Here is a 21,350-nt window from a genome sequence, read left to right on the forward strand (position 1 = left end):
CCGTCTGTTATACCGCTAAGGTACAACGTGTCGTGCTGTTGAATTTTCGTCTCGGGATGTAAGTTTCGGATTTTAATTAGATTAGGGGCGGCCCCTGTATCTATCATGAATGTTGTTTCGTGTAAAAGCCCGTCAGCGACTAACGCGACGGTGGGCGCGTGCGAATGCCCTTGCAGATTTAGAGTTGCGATTCTGGCTTCTCGGTACTCGTCCCTTCGACTAAATTTACCGGGCGGGTCGTTTGAGGGGGAGCCCCTTGGTGAGGTGTACCCGACCTTCCCGCGGGGCTCAGCGCGTTTCCCGGCTCGTTCCTTTGTAAGTTGTTATTATACTCGCGTTTCCGGCATTCTTCGATTTCGTGGCCGCTGTTCTTGCAGTAACGGCACCATTTGTTGGGACGGTCGTTATGGCGAATAGGAGCGTTTGTATTAACATTGGTGTTATTATACGTTTGTCGTCTATCGTTGTATGTTGGGCGCTCCTCTCTCTCTCGCGTTACGGGGGGTCTGATTGGATTGCTACGTAGCGTATTATTCGGGTAGCGATCGCGAAAATAAGTTTCATTGCCGGGTGCTGTCTGAGGATATATTCGACGAGTGTGTTCGTTACGCGGTGGTTCTGGTTCGCGGCGATCACGCGTCTTATATCGGTCCCGATCCAGCTCTTCTCTTTTTGCGAGCTCTTTTGCCTTAGCAAATGCCTCGGACGGGACGGAGTAGAGGCGTCTGTCCATTTGTAATCTATATTGCAAAGGCAACCCTTCGCAGAATGAACGCGCTGTTAGTTCGTTGATTTTTAACGTCGTATCGTCGTCTACGCGTCCTGTCACGCGGCGTTCAGCATCAAGGATCGCGGATCGGAGATCTTTAACGCGACTGACGTAATCAAGCATATGTTCTTGGGGTCTTAAGTACACGGTACTGAGTTCCCCTTTATATTGATCGATAGTTTTTGCGGAGCCGAAAGCGATGTTTAATAAGTCGATCAATTGTGTAACGCTCTCGCAGGGTTCGTCCTCGACGGCATAGTAGGCGCGTCCGCGGAGTTTATTGACCAAAAGCTTGGTAAGATTGCGTTCCGAATTTGGAGGGATTATTTCTCTCGCGCGACGGCATGCCCGGGTAAATTGTCCTAGCGATACGTTATACCCATCGAAAGTAGGCACGGATTCTGTTGCCTCGCGAAAAGAGACCTTAGGGAGATGGGATTGTTCGGGAGGCGGTTCGATACGTCCGCTGGATTCGTCGAGTGGTGTCAGGAGTTGTCCGGAAAGTCGAATAGACGGACTAGTCCCTTGGCGTAAACGGAACACCTCCCGACGCAACTCGTCCATTTCGGCGAGAAGGTCGTTTCTAAGCGCGGTCATATCCTCAAGGGCGGCGCCTTGGGCGTGAACTTCTGAGTTCTTTTGCATTTTCTCCTGGAGGAGTTCTATTTCGCGACCTCTTTTATCCTGTTTCTTCCGCTGATCTGCCAAGAAGATGGCTTCGTCTCTCAAACTATTTTCCCTGTCTTTTAGCTGAGTTTCTTTCGTCCTAAGTCTATTTTGAGTTTCGGCTATCTCGGTTTCTTTTTGTTTAAGTTTCGCTTGTATCCCTACTAACTCTGATTCGGTTAGTTCTTTGCCTGCGTTCTCCCTTTCTACTGAATCTTCCTTATCCCCCTTATTCCCGCGCGTGCCAACCATATTACGGAATTTTTCTATCCCACCGCTGTCACCAATTTGTTACGTCCGGAGCGCAGTCGCGGCGTGAAATTCGCGAGAAATGATTATCGCGGTCCACGTGTTCGGACTATCGCGCTGAACAACGTCGTATTTCGGAAAACTTTTCCGGGGATACCCACGACGAAGGGTGTTCCGCTAAGGCTACACGCAACGGTTCAATGTCTTGCGGAGTGGAGGGTGTCGCCTTAAGATTCGTATGAGGGAGTTGCAAATGTTACTTAGGAGTATGGGGATATTATCGAATATATTCCTGAAAACGTTCGAGGGAATCATCGACGGAGTGAAAAATTGTAATTACGATGTTACCATCGGTGTCGATACGAAAGGTTTCTTCGCCGTTGATGTACCGTAGGTAAGCGATCTGACAACGGTAACAGTGGAGTTGAGAGTCCCGAGTTACCGACAGTCGATGGAAGTTACACGCTGAGCAAAGTATTCCGGTTGGTAAGTTACCGATTACGAGCAAATGTTTGGCAATGTTCAACCATTCGTTTCGAGCAGTACCGCGTAAGCGCATATGGCAATCTACGCAAAGGGCGGCATTTGTTTCTTTATTAATAAACCCGACTGATATTTGGCAGTAAGGAGTTCCCTGTTCAATAGGCTCTTCTTCCTCTTCGGGAAGAGGCAAGATGTACGGAGCGGTGAGGTACTGAGGCCTTATTGGGCACATGGGTGAATTATTTAAATAAATGGAATTAAATAAATGAATAAAACGTTCGCGTTATTTTATTCGGAATTCTAGAATATTCATGGAGTGTGCTACGTTAGCTTAGTTTGCAAAAGAGAAATCGTCGAGACCCCTTTTTTTTATCAAGGGTCTAAGGGTCAGTTTTATGACCCTAGGCAAAAAACTGAGTTTCACTTTTATGGCCCTTGGAAAACGCAGTTTTCCAAGAGTCTTTACGAATATTCTAGAGACCACGTGTAAAGTTATTTTTCAAATTTCGTAGAAAATATTAATTTTAAATATGTTTAAACAATAATTATACACGCACGTATGTGTTTGAAATTATTTTGATAATTTAGCTATTTGTGACGGCAGTCTTATCCTTTAGTATTAGAATCTTAGCGTTGAATTTTATTATTTATTTCAATTGTTCATAATAGTTGAGACTTACCTTACTTGATCTCTGGGGGGTGGACAATGGTTCCCCGATGCTCTGGAATAGGCGCGTCGTAATGGGTGTGCAGGATGTCCGCCCTGATTTGCAAGTACCGGGTGCGACGAGGATCGTTGTCCGGGATGTCGTCTCTCGGAATACGAGGGTTCTCGATTTCGATTGGAGTCAATTGCACTGGCCACTTTCTTAGTTTAACGTCTTTATTATTAACAGCGAACGGCGCGGTTCCGTCAAATAAATTATCGTACTCCGAGTCGTTATGATAGTAGGTGCCGATGAGATTTGAATATTCACTCGATGATGCTGGATAGTAGAGTTGCGCGGTTAAACGGCGAAGTTGGTTTTTCCTGCCTGCACGGCGTGTCTTAGGCATAATGATTTTTTATAATATAAAACATTCTGAATATTGCGTCACTTTTACAATAAGTCGACGTGCGGCGGTCCTCACTGTCGGTTATTGTTCCAGTGCGTAACTACGAGCGGTTCGTCCTCTCAAAGTAGTCACAGCAGAATTCAGAAATTATAAGAAAAGTGAAATCGTGCGGCAGCGACGAGCGGTTCGTCCTCTCTAAGTCGCAGCTTGGATTCCACTAAGAAAATTATTTATATAATAGATTTTCACTACACGTGCAGATTGGAAGAACTCGTTTTAGAATATTTTAGCAATACTAAAATCGTAATATTAGAATAGTAATAATATTATAGCAAAATATTATATTGGAAACGCGTGAAATTGGAATTGGGATTGTTTAAAATAAATGTGGAGAATTATTATAAATGAAACACACACTTTTATTCTAAATTAACACTACACGATACAAAGTTAACTAAAGTTAAAGTTTTAATACTAGAGTTAGGACTTATAATATTAGAGTTAGAATGTTAGAATTGAATTAGATTTAGAATTAGGAGAGCGTTCAAGGTATGACTGCTCTAGTCGGAGTCGCGATGTGATCTGCCGGATTTTGGGACCGCTCTGAGGTCCTTCGTTTTCGGTGGCTTGGCGCTGCGGCGGCCCGAGAGTGGGAGACGCTCGGTGTGGCGGGGGCGTTTCCCCATAGTGGGAAGTTCCTAGACGTTACGCAGCGCCTCTCTTAGTCACTAGGCTGAGTTAGGCGTCATGGCCGGCACTGGCGCGCTTTTCAAACAGCGTTTAGAGGACTTAGAATTTATTTCATGTGAAAGTAAAAATTTTATGTGACCGGACGTGACACAAACCAGGAGAAAAGGACGCGAAGTACAATACTTCATCCTCCAAATCCAGGGCTTCGGTATCGTCTTTTGTGACCAGTTCAGCAGCTTGTCTAGTTTGTAAGGAGCAACACGTTCTTACAAAATGTCCTCAATTTTTGAAGTCCGCGATTAGGGACAGATTTTCTCTCGTCAAGAAATTGAAATTGTGTATTAATTGTCTTCGTGTAGGTCATAATGTGAAGTCCTGCCCTTCTACCTGGACGTGTCGGTCATGCCAATCAAAGCATCACACGCTCCTGCACTTTGATCAAAACCCTAGTTCCGCTTCAACAGTCGCTACTGCCAGCCCGGCTTCTCCGACACAGGATGCTGAGATGGCTGCTTCGTCACAAGGCTCTCAAGCCGTAGTGCTGACTAGCGTCGCAGAATCCAGATCGGTAATATTACTGTCTACTGTGAAGGCCGAGATTCTGGACGTTCACGGCAACACCTTCCCGGTTCGTATTTTGTTGGATAGCGCTAGTCAATCAAACTTCATCACCGAGAGTTGCCTGCGAAGAGGAGGATTTAACCGCACCAAGCATCGCATGCTGGTCTTAGGCGTGAATGATGTCAAGGCCGCCACCGCCAAGGGTAGGACCTCTTTCGTACTTCAAGTAGCTAATCGGGCTGATATTCGATTGCCTGTTGAAGCTACAGTGCTGTCGCGTATCGTTTCTCCCTTGCCAAATATTCAAGTTGAGAAGAAGTCATGGAAGCATTTGGAAGGTTTACCACTCGCCGACCCGGACTACCATCTTCCTTGTTCAATCGACATCCTCTTGGGAGCTGAAATGTTCGTCTCTATTCTTGGCGATGGCCGTCGTAAGGGAAGCTTCGGAGATCCGGATGCCTTCAACACTATTTTCGGGTGGGTTCTGATGGGCGCGGTTTCCTCGCATTCTCCGAGAAACCTGCGTTCATGTGTAACCACCATAGAATCGATTGATGACACATTAAGTAGATTCTGGCAATTGGAGGAAATTCCAGATTGTACTTCAAGTTCTGACAACGGTAGGCGCTGTGAGGAATTGTTCGAGCGGACTACTCGTCGCGGGAACTCAGGTCGCTTTATAGTCTCGTATCCCTTTTCGAGGGATCTCCCTTGTTTCGTTGACTCTCGTCAAATCGCGCTTAATAGATTTCGCTCGCTCGAACGCCGCTTCAAAGCGGACGTTACCTTCAAAACAGATTATTGCAAATTCATGCAAGATTATCTCGACAGTGGTCACATGGAGTTAATTAAACAGCCCTATCCAGCAGACGGGCCGGTTTATTATTTACCCCATCATGGAGTAATAAAACTCGACAGTGAGACCACTAAGTTACGTGTCGTTTTCGATGCTTCGTCTAGGTGTACCAACGGATCGTCATTGAATCAGACCTTGTTGAGTGGACCCAAGCTGCAGCAAGATTTGATGGCGATTCTTCTTCGTTTCTGTACTGGATTCGTGGCTCTAACTGCGGATATCAAGCAGATGTTTCGACAAATATGGATCGAGCCTGGCCAATGCGACTACCAACGGATCGTATGGCGCTTCTCCGAGGAGGATCAAATATCCGATTACCGGTTGAAAACGGTAACATTTGGGGTCACTCCTCCTTATCTCGCAATTCGTTGTCTGCTCCAACTAGCGAAGGACGGTAGAGATAGTCGTCCCATGGCGTCTTCTACGATCATGTCTTCTCTCTACGTGGACGACATCGTTACTAGTGTACACTCAATGGAAGAGGCTCGCAATTTGCAGAATCAGTTGCAGCTGTTGCTTCAAAGTGGCGATTTCGAACTGAGGAAGTGGGCAAGCAGCCATCCAGAAGTGTTAGCCGATTTGGATCCTCAGTACTGCAGTAGCTCGATGATGTCGTTCGAATCAGAAGAGAATCAATTTCTCAAAATATTAGGATTCCGTTGGTACTCTAGTTCAGATAGCTTCGGGTTTCAAGTCAACACGTTGAACAGAGATTGTTCCAAGCGTACAATTCTCTCAGAACTAGCTCGAATATTTGATCCCTTGGGTTTCTTGACGCCTCTCTCGTTCGCAGCGAAGAGGTTAATTCAACTCTTGTGGACCTTGAAGCTAGATTGGGACACAACTCCCTTGGAGGTGTGTCAGCGCTGGGAGAGGTATAAGTCTGAGCTCTCAGTTTTAACCTCGCTTCGCATCCCTCGTTCTTTAGCTCGAAATAACATAATTCGCCGTGAGATACACGGATTTTGTGACGCTAGTGAACAAGGCTATGGAGCCGTAGTTTACATGCGCATCGTCGCGCTTGATGGCGTAACCATTCGGCTGCTTAGCGCCAAATCTAAAGTCGCTCCGCTTAAGTCTATCACCTTGCCTCGTTTGGAGCTCTGTGCAGCGGTGTTGCTCTCGGATCTGATCGCATACCTCCAGCAAGTCTTCAAGGATAATCTGAAACTTGACAGCGTGTATGCCTGGTCCGATTCTATGGTCGCGCTTTCGTGGATACGTTCCGCTCCTCATCGATGGAAGACGTTCGTACGTAATCGAGTGGCCAGGATACAAGAAAAGATACAAATCTCGTCCTGGGGGCACGTCGACACTAAGTCTAACCCGGCGGATCATTGCTCACGGGGTTTGTACCCGAAGGAGCTGCTGGACTGTGTTATGTGGTGGCATGGCCCTGACTGGTTGTTGGACTTCGAGTCTCATTCTGAATCTGCCGTCGCGTCCAAACCCGCATCTGTTGTCGAGTCTAACCTCGAATCCGTTGTCGAATCGAATATTCTGGTGGAGGAAGAAGCCAGAACTCTAACCTTTGCTTGTGTCGTAAACTCGAATCAGCTCATGTCGTTACTAGATCGTTTCTCGTCGTTGAATAAAATTTCTAGAATAGCGGCTTATTGTTTACGCTTTATCGCTAAATCAAAAGAGAAGCCAGTTTCAGCATCTGTAGCAGTAGATCAGTTGGAAATGCATTCGGCATTGCTTGTCCTGGTCAAATCAGTACAGACACGCCATTTCGCTGAGAAGATTTCTCGAATAAAAGGAGGCAAAAGAATTCCCAAGACCTTGCATAAATTTGGACCGTTCATAGATACCGCGGGGATTCTCAGGGTGGGCGGTCGGATCGTAAATTCCGTGCTACCCTATGAATCTAAACATCCAGCGTTGTTACCTAACAAGCATAGGCTCACGGACCTCGTCGTTGAGCATACTCATCAGGTACATTTACATCCAGGTCGACGCGCGATGCAGTACTTGCTAGCGCAACACTTTTGGATTTTAGGAGCACATCGAGCGATAAAACGCGTTTTATCCCGGTGCTACAAGTGCTTTCGCGCTAATCCTCGTTTTGCGCAGCCGCCTATGGCTGATCTACCTTCGGAGCGCGTAATTCAGGTAAAGCCTTTTTCTGTTACCGGGACTGATTATGCAGGACCTTTCCTGGTAACTAATCGTCGTGCTCGCGGAATAACACCTTTCAAAGTCTATGTCTGCTTGTTCGTTTGCTTCACGATCAAGGCTATTCATTTGGAAATAGCTTTCTCGTTATCCACGGATTCCTTTTTAGCAGCCTTGCGCCGATTCGTGGCCAGGCGAGGAAGATGCTCGTTACTGTTTAGCGACTGCGGAACTAATTTTGTTGGTGCGCATCGAGAGCTGGTCGATCACATGCGGTTCGCTTCAGAGACCGAGAAAATAAGATGGTCTTTCAATCCTCCATCCGCGCCTCATTTTGGAGGACTGTGGGAGTCGGGAGTGAAATCGATGAAGACCCATCTCAAACGGGTAGTAGGCGATCAAATCCTCACGATCGAGGAATTTAGTACGGTGCTCGCTCAGATAGAGGCCGTGTTGAATTCAAGGCCCCTCTGTCCTATGACTTCCGATCCGAACGATCTCACGGTACTTTCGCCGGGTCACTTCATCACCATGGAACCACTCGTGTCCATTCCGAGTCCTGATTTGACCTTGGTGCCGATGAATCGACTGGATAGATGGCAACTGGCGCAGCGAATGCATCAGGACTTTTGGAAGCGTTGGCATCAGGAGTATCTCCATACCCTGCAGCAATGTCCAAAATGGCTCAATCAAATCGATCCGATCGAGAAGGGTTCGTTGGTCTTGGTGAAAGAGGATAACGTCCCTCCTTTGCATTGGAAGCGAGGACGCATCACAGAATTGCATCCCGGTCGTGACGGAGTTCCGCGAGTAGCCACCGTAAAAACAACGAATGGCTCAATAACACGTCCTTTGGTGAAGCTCTGCCCATTGCCGAAGGGCAGTCCACCAGATAATTGATTGAAAAAATATATATATATTTGGTGGGCGGTATGTTTGGCGCTCACCAATTGTTCGTGTCGTATGTTAGTTTGTCTATGATTGTTATCGCGCTAGTTATATTTTCTTTAACATGTTTGTCGTTTCGAATGTTTATTGTAAATTATTTTGACTTTATTGTAACGTATTGCCGATGGATAGCGAATCGGAGACCAAAGGTAATCGATTAACTAAACGGTGCTGCCATCGCTATCCATCGATCCAAATTATTGAGTATGGGAGCACACTACTCGCTTGCCGTGCCTTACAGGAAGAAGGCTCGGACACTTGCTGTCACGACCGGCTACTTAAATTTTTTCACTCTTATGCAAAATAATTCTAAGTTCTTATAACACCGTTCGAAATGCGCGCCAATGCCGGCCATGACATCTAACTCCGCCTAGTGCCTGAGCGCGGCGCTCCGCAGCACCTGGGAACTTCCCTACCACGGCAACTCCCTACTCTAGAGAGTTCCCCACTCTCGGCCGCCGCAACCGAGCTGCCGAAAACCGAAGGACCTCAGAGCGAGCCCAGAGGAGCTCAGTTCTAATCGCGCCGTCAAGCAGAGCAGTCACCTTTAAGACTCTCTCCGAATTCTAAAATTCAAATTCTAACTCTAAGATTCTAATTCTAATTCTAAGACTCTAATTCTAACTTTAACTCTAAGATTCTAACTCTAAAATTTAACTTAGATACTTTGTATTACTCGTAGTGTTATACTAGAATAAAAGTGTTATATATATATATATTCTAAATTCATTCTAAATTAGTTCCAACCTCGTGTATCTCCAAGCCTATATTATTTCTAAAACGCATCTCGAATTCTCTCGCCTGCACATGCCGAATAATCCATTCCTAACAAATTATTATTCTATAACATAGAAATATTTTCTGAACCTCGTAGTGATTATTCAGAGAGGACGAACCGCTCATAATCTCTCGCCGAAAGCAACAACAAACAGTGAGGACCGCCGCACGTTAATTATTGCAGAAGCGAAACGACGTTCAGAACGTTTAAATTTTACAATGCCTAAAACACGCGTCAAGTAATCCATTCCTAACAAATTACTATTCTATAACATAGAAATATTTCCTGAACCTCGTAGTGATTATTCAGAGAGGACGAACCGCTCATAATCTCTCGCCGAAAGCAACAACGAACAGTGAGGACCGCCGCACGTTAGTTATTGCAGAAGCGAAACGACGTTCAGAATGTTTAAATTTTATAATGCCTAAAACACGCCGTGCAGGAAGAAAGAATCAACTACGGCGTATAACAGCACGACTACATCGCACTGAATCAACACGTGGTCTCTCTAATTTCATTGGAATCGACTATCATAACGACGCGGAATACGATAGATTGTTCGGCGACTCCGTGCCTTTTAGCATTAATAATAATAATAATAATCACGCGGACGTTAAATTACGGGAGTGGCCTACGCAATTGCACGCGATCGAAATCAAGAATTCCGAGGTGCCATTGAACGACATCCCGGACAACGATCCACGCCGTACAAGGTATCTGCAGAAAGATCTGGCATCCTGTACACCCTCTACAACGCGGGTACCCCGGATCATCGCCATCCAGTCGTTGTCCATTCCTTGGAAATTAAATAAGGTAGGTGCTCAAGATATTTCTTTACAACACGAGCCTCCCTTCTGCCCGGGAACCCGCGAAATACAAGAATCTATTTCGGAAACTACGTCTACGCATTTTTGAATCACTTAACAATAATAACTAATAAATTCTCTTGCAATTTTAGAAATATTAGCTTACCACGTGGTTTCCAGAATATTCTCTGCGCGTCTTAAATTTTCTCATCTCCCAAAAAGAGAAATCGTGCGAAACCTTTTTTTTTTATCAAGGGTCAGTTTATGGCCCTCATAAAACTGCAGTAGGTATCCTACAGTCAACCCTTTGGAAAATTCTAAATCTTTCCAGAATATCTAGAAACTTCGTGAACGTGTTAGAACATTCAAATCGACCTCATGGCAATTATTTATTTTAACTAACATTAGTTTAAACAATCAACTCCTATGTGTCCAATAATACCGTCACACTTGGACATCCCCACCACTTTGCTCCTCCCCGAGGATGATTCCGAGGAAGAAACTATTGAAGAAACCCTAAATAACCTCCCGTATTGCCAACGGATAATCGGTTTTATTAATAAGGAAACAAGTGCCGCTCTCTGTACGGATTGCCGTATGCGTTTACCTATTGGCGTGCAATCTGAGTGGTTAACTTGCGCTAAGCATCTCCTCGTTATCGGCGACGTACCGACCGGAGTCGTTTGCTCAGTCTGCAATTTTTACCGACTGTCGAAAACACGTGACATCGACCACCCTTGTTATCATTGCCAACGAGCTTACCTTCTGTACCGCCGTGGTGAAGAACCCTACCGTATCGACTCGGATGGTAATACAGTAATCACTATTTTCCACTCCGTCAACGATTCACTCGAACGATTCCGCGGATACATGGACTGATTCGTCAGTAATCGAACCTATACGAAACGCTCCCTTTCTCCCAAAACGCAACCGTGACCATAAAGGAAATACCTGTCGTCGTGGGTATCCCCGGAGTAATTCCGAAATACGACGTAGTCCGCCCCGCAGTTCGAGTTCGTAGGTCGCGATTTAAATTTCGTAAAATTTACGCCGCAACTGCACCCCCGGACGTAACAAAACTGGTGACAGCGGTGGGATACTGAAATTTCCGAGCTATGGTCGGGACGCGCGGAAGACAGGGAGATAAGGAAGAATCGGTTGAAAAGGAATTCGCGGGAAAGGAATTAACTGAAGCACAGCTCGCGGATATACAAGCAAAATTAAAGCAAAAGGAAGTCGAAATTATCGAAGCTCAAAATCGTATTAGAACTAGGGAAGCTCTCGCGAAAACCAAAGAAATCAGCCTAAGAGAGGAGGCCGCACTCCTCGAAGAGCAACGGAAAAGAGCAGATAAACGAGAACGCGAAATCGAAACGCTCCGCGAAAATATGGAAAGGAATCCGGGAAAGAGCCAACCCCAGGGCACCATCCCTGAGGATATGAATTCCCTCAAAAACGATCTCCTCGCGGAAATCGAAATATTACGCAATGAGGTGAATCGGCTGCGGCGAGAGCCCAGTCCGTCTATCAGACTCTCGGGCCAACCTCTACTATCGCTCGACGACTCCGCCGGGCATTCCGAGTTACCTTCCGGACGACCCCAGTCCCCCAAGGTCTCCTTTCGCGAAGCGACCGAAACCGTGCCTACTTTCGACGGTTATAATATACCGTTAAGGCAATTTACACGGGCATGCCAACGCGCGAAAGAAATAATTCCCCCGACATCCGAACGCAACCTCACCAAACTCTTACTTAATAAGCTTAGCGGGCGTGCCTATAGCGCCGTCGAGGGGGAGCCCTGCGAAAGCATCACACAACTGATCGACCTATTAAATAACGCATTCGGGCCCGCGAAAACGATCGATCAATACAGGGGAGAACTTAGTATCGTATACTTAAAACCCCAAGAGCACATGTTAGATTACATCAGCCGCGTCAAAGATCTACGATCCGCGATTTTAGACGCCGAACGCCGCGCAATGGGACGCATAGATAATGAGACAGCCCTAAGAATCGACGAACTCACGGCACGATCCTTCTGCGAAGGACTCCCTCTGCAGTACAGATTGCAGATGGACAGACGATTATACTCTGTCCCGTCTGAGGCGTTCGCGAGAGCGAAAGAACTCGCAAAACGGGAAGAAATAGACCGCGATCGATATAAAACACGTAACCGCCGCGAACCCGAACCACCGCGAAACGAACATACGCGTCGAGGATACGCTAATACGCCTCCGCGTAACGAAAATTATTTTCGGGAACGCTATCCGAACAATACGCGTAACGATCCGGTGAGATTCTCCGACGAACGCCCAACATATGGCGATAGACGCCAAAATTACAATAATACTAACACAAACACTAATGCGCCTACCCGTTACAACGACCGTCGCAATAAATGGTGCCGCTATTGCAAAAACAACGGGCACGAGATAGAAGAATGCAGAAAACGTGAATATAATAATAACGTGCAAAAAAATGAGTCGGGAAACGCACCGAGCCCCGCGGGAAGGTCGGGTACACCTCACCAAGGGGCCTCTTCTCAAACGAACCGCCCGATAAGAGCGATAAGCACGGTACACGATCCGGAAACACGCGAATCGCAATGTTAACTCCGAACGATTTTTCACATGCGCCCGCGGTCACCATAGCCGCAGGTGGATTATCGACCGAGACATGCTTTATGATAGACACAGGTGCAGCGCCTAATCTTGTTAAACAAGGACAAATACTCCCCAGCAACGACATTGATAAAAGTTCGACGATCTTCCTTAGCGGAATCACGAACGATAAAATCAAAACGCTCGGGACTATTAGCATAAAATACCTCGGTCACCAAATCAAACTCCACGTCGTCACCGACGATTTTCCAATCTCGCAAGACGGAATCTTAGGTTCCGAATTTTTACAAGACGCGTCTAAAATAGACTTCGTCAAACGCTGCATCATTTGGCAAGGGGCCTCAATCCCTTTCAACGCCGAACAAACATTCACGATCCCAGCAAGATCGCGAACTACACTACCGCTCCGTGTTAGCGATACCAACGTTAGCGTAGGGTATATATCACGGATCCACGTAAACGATGACATCTACTTAGGAGACGCCATCGTCACCAACCGCAACGGCATAGCCTACATAAAAGCCGTCAATACAAGCGATAAGGATCTCAAGTTCAACTTACCTAGAATAAGTCTTCAAGAGATAGAAAAATTCTCCACATCCTATCCTCGAGACCATGAGGGCTCACCGCCCCCTTCTAAGAGTCGTAAAAGTACTCTCTCCAAATCCCATCCCTCGACCAAGAGTCATAAAACCTCCGAAGCCGCTCTCCCAACCTTAGGGCATGAGGAGACCTTCGCTAAGAAAACACAGTACGTCGCAACACTAAGTAAACAAAACACATCCCGTCCCGACGAGATTAAGACACTACTGCGACTCGATCATCTAAACACGGAAGAAACGAAACATGTACATAACCTAATACACACTTACAATGATCTGTTTCGCCTTCCTACCGACAAACTACACTCTACTAACGTCACCACACACACCATCCCGACGACCGACGAACTTCCGGTACACACAAAACAATACAGATACCCGTCGATGCACAAGGAGGAGATTAACAAACAAGTGCAAGAACTCATTGAGAATGATGTAATCCAACCATCTATGTCACCATATAACTCCCCCTTGTGGATCGTGCCCAAAAAACCGGACTCACAAGGTAACAAGCGTTGGCGAATGGTAATAGATTACCGAGCACTGAACGAAAAAACAGTCGGGGACGCTTACCCCTTACCAAACATAGTAGAGATCCTCGATCAGCTGGGGAGCGCGAAATACTTTAGTGTGTTTGACTTGGCATCGGGTTTTCACCAGATAAAGATGAACGAATCTCACACACATAAAACCGCGTTTTCCACTCCGTATGGGCATTATGAATTTAAACGAATGCCATTCGGGCTCAAAAATGCCCCCGCGACCTTCCAAAGGCTCATGGACCAGGTACTGTCGGGACTTCAAGGTGCCGAACTCTTCGTGTATCTCGACGATATAGTATTGTATTCCAGTTCGTTGCGAGAACACGAAATCAAATTCCACAAACTAGCGAAACGACTCAGAAGGGCAGGACTGCGCCTCCAGCCCGACAAATGCGAATTCCTCCGCAAAGAAGTCACATACCTGGGCCATGTAATAAGTGAAGCCGGAGTGAAACCCGATCCCAAGAAAATAACAGCGGTCGAAGATTTCCCTAGACCCAAACACGCGAAAAACATAAAACAATTCTTAGGACTCGCGGGCTACTATCGAAGGTTTATACCTAACTTCTCCAAGATAGCACAACCTCTCACGAATCTGCTAAAGAAAGAGGAATCATTCGTCTGGAAAGAGGAACAAGAGTCGGCTTTCACGCAGCTCCGCAATGCGCTTTGTAACGAACCGATTTTGCAATACCCAGACTTCACTAAACCGTTCATTGTAACTACCGACGCATCCGGATATGCGGTTGGAGGAATACTTAGCCAGGGCACTATAGGGAAGGATCTTCCTATAGCCTACACATCGAGACTATTGAATAAAGCAGAAATAAACTACTCTACCATTGAGAAAGAATTGTTAGCAATAGTATATAGTGTAAATTATTTCAGACCATACCTATATGGCCGACAATTCCAGTTAGTAACCGATCATAAGCCTTTAGTATGGCTACACTCAGTAAAGGACCCATCATCGCGTTTAGTCCGATGGCGTCTAAAATTACTAGAGTACGAATATAAAGTAGAATACAAAGCAGGTAAAATAAATGCTAACGCCGACGCGTTATCTAGAAACCCTGTTATCGAACAAATTCTCCCGCTTGTAAACACATCCGACTCCGACGAATCACTAATTTCGACTAATCAACATAAGAAAACACAAGCCCCAACAAATGTCGATTCTCCCATACCAACAAATGTAAATTCATCAACAAGAAATAACGTTGATGATACCGCAGAAAATGAATCCGACAAAGAAATCGAGACTGACGATAGCTCCAGTTCAGACGAAGAGAATCAAATCTTCGATAACCCTAGAACCCCCTTTGAATTACGAGAACCGAACGCGAGATTCAAAATAATAACTATTCCAGATAATTTTATAACCAGAAAAGACAATCTTGTTATATTTGCTACGCAACAAGGCGTACCGCTGGGACGAGGAGCTCAAATGTTGCATGATAATAACATACTACCCGTAATTAAAGACGCCACGTTGGGCAGAACAAAAGTTAATTGCAACGGTAACAGACACTTAATATCACTTATCGCTAAAGAAAGAGTCTCAGCCGCCACTGAAATAGAAATTATCAAAGAAACGCTACGCTCACTAAAGGACGTAGTTACAGAATTGGACCTACAGTCAATCTCGATATGTCAAGACAATGTAGATAGCATTACCTGGAATATCGTATATTCATTGCTGCAGCGTACATTAAGCGACACTAATCTTAAGATATTCGTATGCGCAAACAAGATCGAAATTCCACTCCCTGCAGATAGAGAAAGAATTATAAAAGATAACCACAGCTCAGCGATAGGAGGCCATAAAGGAGTAACCAAAACGTATAACCGACTAAAAGAACGATACTCCTGGCCAAAGATGAAGGAAGACGTCTGTGAATATATTCGTAAATGTAAAGATTGTCAACTGAAAAAATTAGTAAGAGTAAAAACTAAACAACCAATGGTGCTTACAGATACGCCAGGCACAGCATTTGATAAAATCTCAATGGATATAATGGGACCTCTTCCTACAACTTCTTTAGGAAATACATACATTCTTACCATACAGGACCTTTTAACTAAGTATTCACTAGCCATTCCATTGAAGCACGCATCCGCAACCGACGTAGCCGATGCACTCACTAACGAATTCATATGTATATACGGCGCTCCTATAGCTTGGTTAACTGACCAAGGGTCACATTTCCTTAATTCTCTGTTGCGCAATATAGCACGTAAGTTTAGAATTAAGCAATATAAAACTACAGCTTATAGACCGCAATCGAATGGTTCGATTGAAAGATCCCACCATGTACTATGGGAATACCTTAAACAATATGTTAATAAAAACCGCGAATGGGATCAATTTTTGAAGTTAGCTACGTTCTCATATAACACTAGTGTACACGAAGGCACGCGATACACTCCGCACGAACTTATATTCGGCAAAATAGCGCGTGTCCCCTCCAACGATCCGCCACTAGAGAATGAAGAAAACGAAACATACTCGCATTATCTTCGAGAATTGTTCTCTAGAATCCGCGACGTACAAGATAACGCGCGCGAAAATTTAATAGAAGCTAAGATTAGATCTAAGAAATATTACGATAGGAAACTAAATGTAAAGGAATTTAAGGTAGGAGATAACGTATACCTATTAAAAGAACCCAAAAAGGGGAAACTATCCGACCAATATACAGGCCCCTATAAAATTATACAAATCCTAAAAAACCATAATGTTAAGTTAGCTATAAGTAATAATAGGTTTAGAATTGTACATATGGATAAGCTAAAACCCTCGCCACATCAAGCCCCTACCCCGGAATACCCCCACTCCGAAGATGACTATATCTCGGACACCCCGACGGAGGACGGGCCAGTAACCAGCCAACCACGACAGAATGAAGACCTACGCAAGCATACTAACTGCAATCGCACTGTTAGCCCTAACCTCTAATGGGCTAATAGGGTACGACTGCGGAGGCCGCGGTTTAAATATCACTACGCTCTCACTATTGGACATAGAAGAATGCAAAGTCGACGACATCGAGCCAAAGAAGGAAGAGGTCTACGTACAATTGCTACAGTTGAGCGAATTCGAGCACACATCAGGAATCCAGTGCAAAATTGAAGTCGACCGAACTGTCTATTACTGTGGGATGCACTCACACATATCTGCCGTACATAACGGCAGACGCGAGTACATTCACGAAACATCGGCCGATACTTGTAGAAAACTGCACGAAACGGGAACCATCTCCTTAGGATTAAACGGACATCTCTCCGACATTAAACCAAACGCTACCAATCTGCGCGCAGTAACATTCGCAGGTTCCGTAAAAACCGACGGAGGATGTAGCGGGACTCAATACAGCGATCCGTACGGCACCTGGGATAACGCAATCGTCCAAGCCTCAATACGGATCACTACCCGGAAGCTGGAGTTACCCGTTAAACACAACACTAACGAGGTAATACTCCCCTCAGGTGTTCGCTGCCCCGTGACAACAGGAGAATGCAACGACGCAGACGGAGCCTCCACATACTGGTCGGTGTTACCTGCCGACAATTGCCATTTAGGCCGATACGATGTCCTATACGAAGGATTGGCACATCGCTTATCACCGAAATCATCGCATAAGGACTCCCCAACGGTCTACACGGTAACGACACAAGATACCACGTTCGCGCTGGCACGCACAACCGAGACAAACATCTGTGGATATAAACTCCTGCGAACTGAGCACCCCAAGCTCTGCGTCCTCGAAACGCAGCCAGGACGCGTGTTCAAAGGTCGTTCAAAAATCAAAATCGACAATCTTGATATTTTCTCGTACGTAAACTCCAAGTTTATTTACGTAGAAAAACACCTCAGAACACAGCTATCACAACTATACAGAGACATAATGGAACAGAAATGCGCCCTAGAGAGACAAATCCTGCTCAACGCTCTCTCCCTTGCAAGCATTGCACCAGACGAGATGGCGCACAGAATTATGAAATCACCAGGGTATACCGCCATTACAGCTGGCGAGGTTATCCACCTCATCAAATGCGTACCTGTGGAATGCCGAGTACGACCCGTCGACAATTGCTACAACGAGCTTCCCGTCACCCACCAGAATACATCCCTTTTCCTATTACCCAGATCAAAATACTCACAAAATCTGGAACACTCAGGGACTGCAACGAACTCCTACCAGCGATGTACCAAGTGCACAACATATGGTACCGACTGACACCGAAACCAGTGGAGTCAATCGCACCTCCGACAATCCAGCCGTTGACCAAGCCGTCATGGAGATACGTAAGCCCTGACTCGCTCGCCTCCAGCGGCATTTACACCAGCGAAGACCTGGATCGTCTGCGCGACCACATCATGTTCCCGATGGAAAAACCCTCAATGCTCAACACGATCGCCAGGGGAGCAATGGGACACGAAGTCCCCACAGGAAGTCTATCCATGCTAAACCTGCTAGACGAGAAAACACTCGACAAGCTAGCAGAAAACACGGGAGCACGCTTATGGAAAGGTTTCATAAGCTTCGGGTCCGCCAGCGCCGGAGTGCTGGGCATCTTTGTCGTCGCACGACTTGCCAAATTAATAATAGACACACTGATCCATGGCTACGCGCTTCACTCCGTCTACGGATGGAGCCTACACCTCCTGGGAGCCGTATGGACATCACGAACATATTATTACACATGGGAAGACCGGCCGACGGAGGACAAAATAACAAAAGGAAGCAACCACCACTGGGACCACTACCCGTACAGGAAGAATCAACACCCCTAGCCCCCCCCTCACAAGAAGAAGACTCCCCACCAATACAAAAAGTGAAAAGTGAAGCGCATGTAAATTATAAAGAATTGCGCAACCTCCTCAACGAAGAGGTATAGACTCGTTCACCACTAAGAAATAAGAAAGTGTTAACCTTAACATTAAGCATAAATAAAATTATACCCACTATGATATAGAACTGAAAAAGTTAGACATGGTCCAACTTTTTCTTCTAAGGGGGGAGGTGTCACGTCCGGCTACTTAAATTTTTTCACTCCTATGCAAAATAATTCTAAGTTCTTATAACACCGTTCGAAATGCGCGCCAATGCCGGCCATGACATCTAACTCCGCCTAGTGCCTGAGCGCGGCGCTCCGCAGCACCTGGGAACTTCCCTACCACGGCAACTCCCTACTCTAGAGAGTTCCCCCACTCTCGGCCGCCGCAACCGAGCTGCCGAAAACCGAAGGACCTCAGAGCGAGCCCAGAGGAGCTCAGTTCTAATCGCGCCGTCAAGCAGAGCAGTCACTTTTAAGACTCTCTCCGAATTCTAAAATTCAAATCCTAACTCTAAAATTCTAATTCTAAGACTCTAATTCTAACTTTAACTCTAAGATTCTAACTCTAAAATTTAACTTAGATATTTTGTATTACTCGTAGTGTTATACTAGAATAAAAGTGTTATATATATATATATTCTAAATTCATTCTAAATTAGTTCCAACCTCGTGTATCTCCAAGCCTATATTATTTCTAAAACGCATCTCGAATTCTCTCGCCTGCACATGCCGAATAATCCATTCCTAACAAATTATTATTCTATAACATAGAAATATTTTCTGAACCTCGTAGTGATTATTCAGAGAGGACGAACCGCTCATAATCTCTCGCCGAAAGCAACAACAAACAGTGAGGACCGCCGCACGTTAATTATTGCAGAAGCGAAACGACGTTCAGAACGTTTAAATTTTACAATGCCTAAAACACGCGTCAAGTAATTCATTCCTAACAAATTACTATTCTATAACATAGAAATATTTCCTGAACCTCGTAGTGATTATTCAGAGAGGACGAACCGCTCATAATCTCTCGCCGAAAGCAACAACGAACAGTGAGGACCGCCGCACGTTAGTTATTGCAGAAGCGAAACGACGTTCAGAATGTTTAAATTTTATAATGCCTAAAACACGCCGTGCAGGAAGAAAGAATCAACTACGGCGTATAACAGCACGACTACATCGCACTGAATCAACACGTGGTCTCTCTAATTTCATTGGAATCGACTATCATAACGACGCGGAATACGATAGATTGTTCGGCGACTCCGTGCCTTTTAGCATTAATAATAATAATAATAATCACGCGGACGTTAAATTACGGGAGTGGCCTACGCAATTGCACGCGATCGAAATCAAGAATTCCAAGGTGCCATTGAACGACATCCCGGACAACGATCCACGCCGTACAAGGTATCTGCAGAAAGGTCTGGCATCCTGTACACCCTCTACAACGCGGGTACCCCGGATCATCGCCATCCAGTCGTTGTCCATTCCTTGGAAATTAAATAAGGTAGGTGCTCAAGATATTTCTTTACAACACGAGTCTCCCTTCTGCCCGGGAACCCGCGAAATACAAGAATCTATTTCGGAAACTACGTCTACGCATTTTTGAATCACTTAACAATAATAACTAATAAATTCTCTTGCAATTTTAGAAATATTAGCTTACCACGTGGTTTCCAGAATATTCTCTGCGCGTCTTAAATTTTCTCATCTCCCAAAAAGAGAAATCGTGCGAAACCTTTTTTTTTATCAAGGGTCAGTTTATGGCCCTCATAAAACTGCAGTAGGTATCCTACAGTCAACCCTTTGGAAAATTCTAAATCTTTCCAGAATATCTAGAAACTTCGTGAACGTGTTAGAACATTCAAATCGACCTCATGGCAATTATTTATTTTAACTAACATTAGTTTAAACAATCAACTCCTATGTGTCCAATAATACCGTCACACTTGGACATCCCCACCACTTTGCTTCTCCCCGAGGATGATTCCGAGGAAGAAACTATTGAAGAAACCCTAAATAACCTCCCGTATTGCCAACGGATAATCGGTTTTATTAATAAGGAAACAAGTGCCGCTCTCTGTACGGATTGCCATATGCGTTTACCTATTGGCGTGCAATCTGAGTGGTTAACTTGCGCTAAGCATCTCCTCGTTATCGGCGACGTACCGACCGGAGTCGTTTGCTCAGTCTGCAATTTTTACCGACTGTCGAAAACACGTGACATCGACCACCCTTGTTATCATTGCCAACGAGCTTACCTTCTGTACCGCCGTGGTGAAGAACCCTACCGTATCGACTCGGATGGTAATACAGTAATCACTATTTTCCACTCCGTCAACGATTCACTCGAACGATTCCGCGGATACATGGACTGATTCGTCAGTAATCGAACCTATACGAAACGCTCCCTTTCTCCCAAAAACGCAACCGTGACCATAAAGGAAATACCTGTCGTCGTGGGTATCCCCGGAGTAATTCCGAAATACGACGTAGTCCGCCCCGCAGTTCGAGTTCGTAGGTCGTGATTTAAATTTCGTAAAATTTACGCCGCAACTGCACCCCCGGACGTAACAGACGATAGATCATCCGCCAGTGTTTGTAGTGTCATACGATTTTGCGATAAATGCGGGTGCGTAGTTAAAGCGAAAGCGAAACACGAATGCGGAGTTTCTTACTGCAGATTATGTCATTCGGCGCAACCTCGAAATCATTCTGCTATATGAGGCCTCTTCGACGCGTCGTTAATTCCTCTGC

The 21,350-nt window shown here is 45.4% G+C and overlaps 1 protein-coding gene across 1 annotated transcript; it reads left to right on the forward strand.

The window, feature by feature from the left end:
- Positions 1–1,952: 1,952 nt before the first annotated feature.
- LOC145943385 (uncharacterized) lies at positions 1,953–8,351 on the forward strand. Its single transcript, XM_083050901.1, has 2 exons — positions 1,953–2,052; positions 4,273–8,351. The coding sequence occupies exons 1-2, from the start codon at positions 1,953–1,955 to the stop codon at positions 8,349–8,351; spliced, it is 4,179 nt and encodes a 1,392-aa protein (XP_082907027.1).
- Positions 8,352–21,350: the final 12,999 nt, after the last annotated feature.

Source organism: Prenolepis imparis, unplaced genomic scaffold (assembly GCF_030444845.1).
Source record: "Prenolepis imparis isolate NDT839.2.m4 unplaced genomic scaffold, iyPreImpa1.0 SCAF_12, whole genome shotgun sequence".
NCBI lineage: Eukaryota > Metazoa > Arthropoda > Insecta > Hymenoptera > Formicidae > Prenolepis > Prenolepis imparis.